The sequence below is a fragment of the Anoplophora glabripennis genome, unplaced genomic scaffold, assembly GCF_000390285.2.
Source record: "Anoplophora glabripennis isolate ALB-LARVAE unplaced genomic scaffold, Agla_2.0 scaffold1371, whole genome shotgun sequence".
NCBI lineage: Eukaryota > Metazoa > Arthropoda > Insecta > Coleoptera > Cerambycidae > Anoplophora > Anoplophora glabripennis.
In genome coordinates this window covers 16,175-21,127 of record NW_019417710.1, presented here as the reverse complement: position 1 = coordinate 21,127, position 4,953 = coordinate 16,175, and the positions used below count along the sequence as shown (strand labels likewise).

Sequence of the window (4,953 nt, the reverse complement as noted above, 5' to 3'; positions counted from 1 at the left end):
CGGATGACCGGAATGGGTGCGCATATTCGTTGCATTTCTGCGCGGAATAGGCCCCAGTCGGTCCGCCGCTTGGCAACGGTGTCCTCGCCGCGACGCTTGTCTCCTACGGTTAGGAGTAGGTTAGGAGGAGGTTAGGCATGTCTCGTCGCCCCCTCGTAGTGCGTCGCCAGATCGGCGTCCATCGGTATTGCCCTGAGCAAAGCGATATCCAACACGTCTGGTCTTCCAACTGCACCGTAGTACGTCGGTCCATCGGGTCCATACGCTGCAACGTCCTCGTAGTTCTGCAAGAATTGCAGAAGCACCCTGCCACGCATGGTGGTGGTCGTGATGTGCCATTCGGTCGATTTCGCGTTAAAGTCCCCGATGACTACGGTTTGGGACCACGTCTCCAAGACCGCGCGTAATTCGTGATCGGTGAGTGGGAGATGAGGGGGCTGATAACAGGTCACCACGGCGATGTCTCCGTACCTGCGAGTACGGATCGATACGGCGGCGGCTTCCATGTTTTCTAGCTGGGGAACCTGTAACGTATGGTGATCTATACCTCTTTTTACGAGCAGGGCCACGCCTCCTCCGTGTCTGTTCCGGTCCCTGCGATACACTAGGTAGCCAGGAATCCTAACAGTGTGTGCGTCCTCTACTTTGGTCTCTTGTATTGCCATCACGTCCACGTCTAGACGGGGCAAGAGCTCCTTGAGTTCGATTTTTCGTCCCCGGAATCCTTCGACATTCCAGGAGGCAATTCTGAGGGACTGCACACTAGTCGGAGGGTCCATTTACTCCTGTAACAGAGATGGCATTTTATTGAAAAAAGCCGATATCGCGGAGTACATCTCTCGCATTTGTGCCAGCATGCTGGCCACATTTGCGGGCTCCGTGCTCCTGTCGGTTTTAGGCCTCTCCTTAGGTGCCGCGGCGGGGCCCTGCTTCGGCCTGGCGGCGTCGGCGAAGCTTTTCGCCGCCGTCACCTTCGGGGGGTGTGCCAACTTAGCCTGTTGTTTGTCGGCTTGGGGGTCCTCTTTGCGCTGCTGCTTCTTGCTCCCTGTCGTCTTCTTAGGGAAGCTAGGGCATCCGCCGTAGCTGGCGGGATGTTCGCCTCTGCAGTTGGCGCACTTTGCCGAGGTCTCGCGCTTCTTAGTGCAGTCCGCCGAGTGGTGACCCTCGCCGCACTTCACACACTTGACAGCTGCGGTGCATCGGCTCTGCGCGTGACCGAAGCGCTGGCAGCGATGGCACTGCGTCGGCTCGGTTCTCGCCCTCTGCGGTTCCACCCTGACGACTAGGTGGCAGCATCTTGTCACCTTGAGCAGGTCCTCTGGCTCCTGGGGGACTTGTACAAGTACTAGAGACATGGGGGCCTTGTTCCTCCGGCTCTTCATTCTGAAAACAGATGTTATTTTGAAGCCCTGTACTTCGAGGTCAGACCGAATTTCCTCGTTGGAGATTCCGTCTGGTAGCCCTCTGATCACGGCCCTCAGCAGCCGCTCGCTTGGGAGAGAGAAGGTGTGAAATTCCTTCCCCTCATCGGCGAGGACACGCGTGAGGCGTCGATAATCATCAGGTGTTTGCGTGTGAATGGCGATGCCTTCACCCGTTAACCTGGCCCTGGTATAATTTATTTTCCTGTTTGTCAGACTCCTGCTGACCTCCGTCCACTGCTCCTTCTTGCGAAAAATGACAGACGGGATCCTTTCGGCTTTCTCGGCAGGGGCCGCGCGCTCTGATGTCGTCGCTGGTACGATCTCGGGGACCTTCACCTGTTCGAAGACAGGTGCTTCGTTCGCTTTTACTGGCTTCTTTTTAGCCTTGCAGGACTCCTCCTCGGAACCCGACGAGGTCCCTGGCTTACCTCGCTTTACCCCTTTTGGGGCCTGTTGTCCTTTGAGGGCGTTTAACAGCTCGGCGTGCTGTTCTCGAGACCTCTTTTCAAGGTCCTCGAACGCCTTCCTCTGTTGCCTTAGCTCATCTCTGAGGTCGTCTATCATTTGCCGTAGTCTGGCATTCTCTGCTGCCAGCTCACTCTCACGACTAGTTGTCGTCTCCACGACCGACCCGGGGGTGCTAGGCCTGCTGTCGCCGGCTTCGGTGCCACTCGAGCGGTCGCTCTCCATGGGGGTCGGAGATCTCGACATAGTGCCCTCCTCCCCGACACCCGAATCTGTAAAATAAATGCCGGCGGTCTCTCTGCCTAGGCTGAAATAACGTCGGTCGTTATATAATAAAGGCAGAATATTACTTGTATTGTAAAAGACAGGTTTTGTGGGGCTTCCACTTCACAGTTCCTCGCACTGACACTCACTGCTGCACTGCACAAACTACGTCCGCACAGTTCGGCTGTTCGCTTGGAACTTAGCTGCTCTAGATCCAAAAGCGCCCTGTGCTTTTATATGGTTAGGCGGACGGGAAGCTTCGCCCCAAAACCCTGTTTCGACCAATCCCGGGTCTGAATTTTCACCTCCATTGAACAAAACTATTTCGGCCTATTTTCAGCACGCATTTTGCGTAACGTCGTCGCGCTCGCGATAATGAATTTAAATTTTAATTTTAATCCGCGGATCACGGCACACGCGACCATGACACCATCCCCCTCCGGAGACGACTGGTTATCCCTAATCACCTAGGCGTCTTTTACAATGAATCCTAACAACTAAACATACATATTTACAAAGGTACATTACGATTTTTTAGGGGTACAACCCTACAATAGGAACCGCTAACAAAGATTTTGGGAACCGCTCCTCTTCTACGACGTCCTCCATTTCTATCGTCGCACCAACTCTTTCTTTCTGCCGCACTTCCGAACTAAGCGTCTGGCTAACGGGATCTCCTACTTCCATCACCACACTCGAACTCGTGTCTGTAACAAACGGGGCCAGATTTAATTTACGGAAAGAAGGATAAAAGGATACTTCCCTTGTCATGGTGGGTATCCAGACACCTCCTTCATTTCCTGTCCTTCTCCTCTCCATCCCAGATGCTGTCGACAGTGGCTCTTGCTGCAAATAGCACATCCTTGAAGTCCCCGGATGTGGTGACATAGGTCTCGCAGTATGAGAAGGTACGTCCGACTGACAACTTGCGTTCTCTCTTTCCGGGCTTAAACTTCTCTCTCTTCCTGGACTTCTCATAAAATTCTCGGAATCCGAATCGGGATATGCAAAACAATCCGATACCGTTCCGTCATCGGAAGCTTCCGATTGTTGGTCCTGTTCTATTGGTTCTGCTGTATTGAACCTCGTCTAGGTTCAACAAGGCATCATCTGGTGTTTCGTCTTCTTCGGGAATATGAAGTGGGTTTCTCTCGACTTCTCTGTCTTCTGGTCTATCCTTCCACGGTCTTAAATCATCTACATGAAGTAGAACTAGTGGTCCAGCTCGATCTACCTCATAGACATTTAGTCCACAAACTCTAACTATTCGGTACGGTCCACTCCATGGCAACCCCACTGGTATCTGCGTTCCTGGGTGGCATCGTACTAGTACTCGATCCCCTACTTGGAATTGTACTTTCGGTCTTGGATTCTCTGGATATAAGTTTCTAGTGAATATGATTTGTCTTCGTCGCACACGGTCTTCTTTCTCATTCTACCGGGTTTTACCTATCCGTTGACCTAGTTCCGGGTGTCCCCATTCTCCGGCTCCTAACAAAACTGTGCTAGGGCTCATTCCGGTAGCCGAATTCGTACGGTTTCGTAAAGTAAACAGAGCTTGATTAATCGCTGCATCCCATTGATTCTCTTCTCTCGGTTTACAATATAGTCGTAATAACTTCTTCAACTCTTGGTTTCTTCTCTCCACTGGATTACTTCTTTGATGATAAATTGGGAAGAAGTATTGGTTTATGAATTTTCCTTGTAAATATCTGGTCCACACCCCACTCTTGAATGTGGAACCATTATCGCTTATCACGCGTTCCGGGTACCCCCATTGTTGGCATATATTTTCCATGAAATCGATCAGGATACGAGGTCTCACTTTGGGCACAGGTAGAGCTTCTACCCATTTTGAACAAATATCAGTCAACACAATTAAAAATCTATTTTTCTTCTTTGTCTGAGAGTACGGCCCCATAATATCAACACTCACGACCTGCCATGGCCTTTGTGGAGGTCTAGGTTTTAATGGCGCCTTTTCTTGCCACGCCCCTCCTCTCTTTGAAGCTGCGCACAACAGACAGTACCGTTCGTGCGTCTTTACCTGTCGTCTCATCGACGGCCAATAATACAAAAGTCCAATGGAACGAATAGTTTCATCTCTCCCGGGATGCCCCGCATCCAAACTATCGTAGTATTAATTTATAACTCTCGGCCAAAATTCTAAAGGAACGACCAACTTATATGCGTCTCCTTCCTTATACCACACTAAGTCATCTTTTACTTCATAATTTTCCATCAGGGTTTGTTTCCAGGGCACATCCGCTGGTTCTTTCCCTTGCTGTAATCGTCGTATCCGAATCTTTGTAGCCGCATATTCCGGACTGTCCTTTTGGGCTCTCACAATAACTTTATATAAAGGTAAATTTTGGTCATCAATTTGATTTATTGTTATCGGTTGTACGAATGTCGGTGGGATCCGTAGTGTATTTTCTCTAGCTTCTTCGATACTTCTCACCATCTGTAATGCTAACTGATCGTTTATTTCTATTTCAGGTACTGGGGGGACTTAACTGCTCCTCCTCCAATGGCTCCAGGACCTCCTCTTCAGGATTCCGGCTTAAGAAATCAGGTAAGTAATTTGACTTCCCCGGACAATGTTCTACTGCAAACATGAATTCTTATAAGTACAACGCGTATCGGGTCAATTTTGCCTTGTCTTCTCTATACTTTTGTAACCATAATAGGGCTCTGCTATCAGTCCGTAGGGTGAATTCCCGTCCATCCAGTAAGGGTCTATATTTCCGGCAGGCCACACCACTGCTAGAACTTCCTGTTCATTACAGTGGTAGCGGGT

At 50.4% G+C, this 4,953-nt stretch overlaps 1 protein-coding gene across 1 annotated transcript; it reads right to left on the bottom strand.

Moving 5' to 3' along the window:
- Positions 1–3,183: 3,183 nt before the first annotated feature.
- Positions 3,184–4,617, bottom strand: LOC108914934 (uncharacterized protein K02A2.6-like). Its single transcript, XM_018720859.1, has 3 exons — positions 4,361–4,617; positions 3,603–4,282; positions 3,184–3,527 (listed from the first exon to the last, which is right to left on the bottom strand). Exons 1-3 carry the CDS (start codon positions 4,615–4,617, stop codon positions 3,184–3,186), a joined length of 1,281 nt encoding a protein of 426 aa, XP_018576375.1.
- Positions 4,618–4,953: the final 336 nt, after the last annotated feature.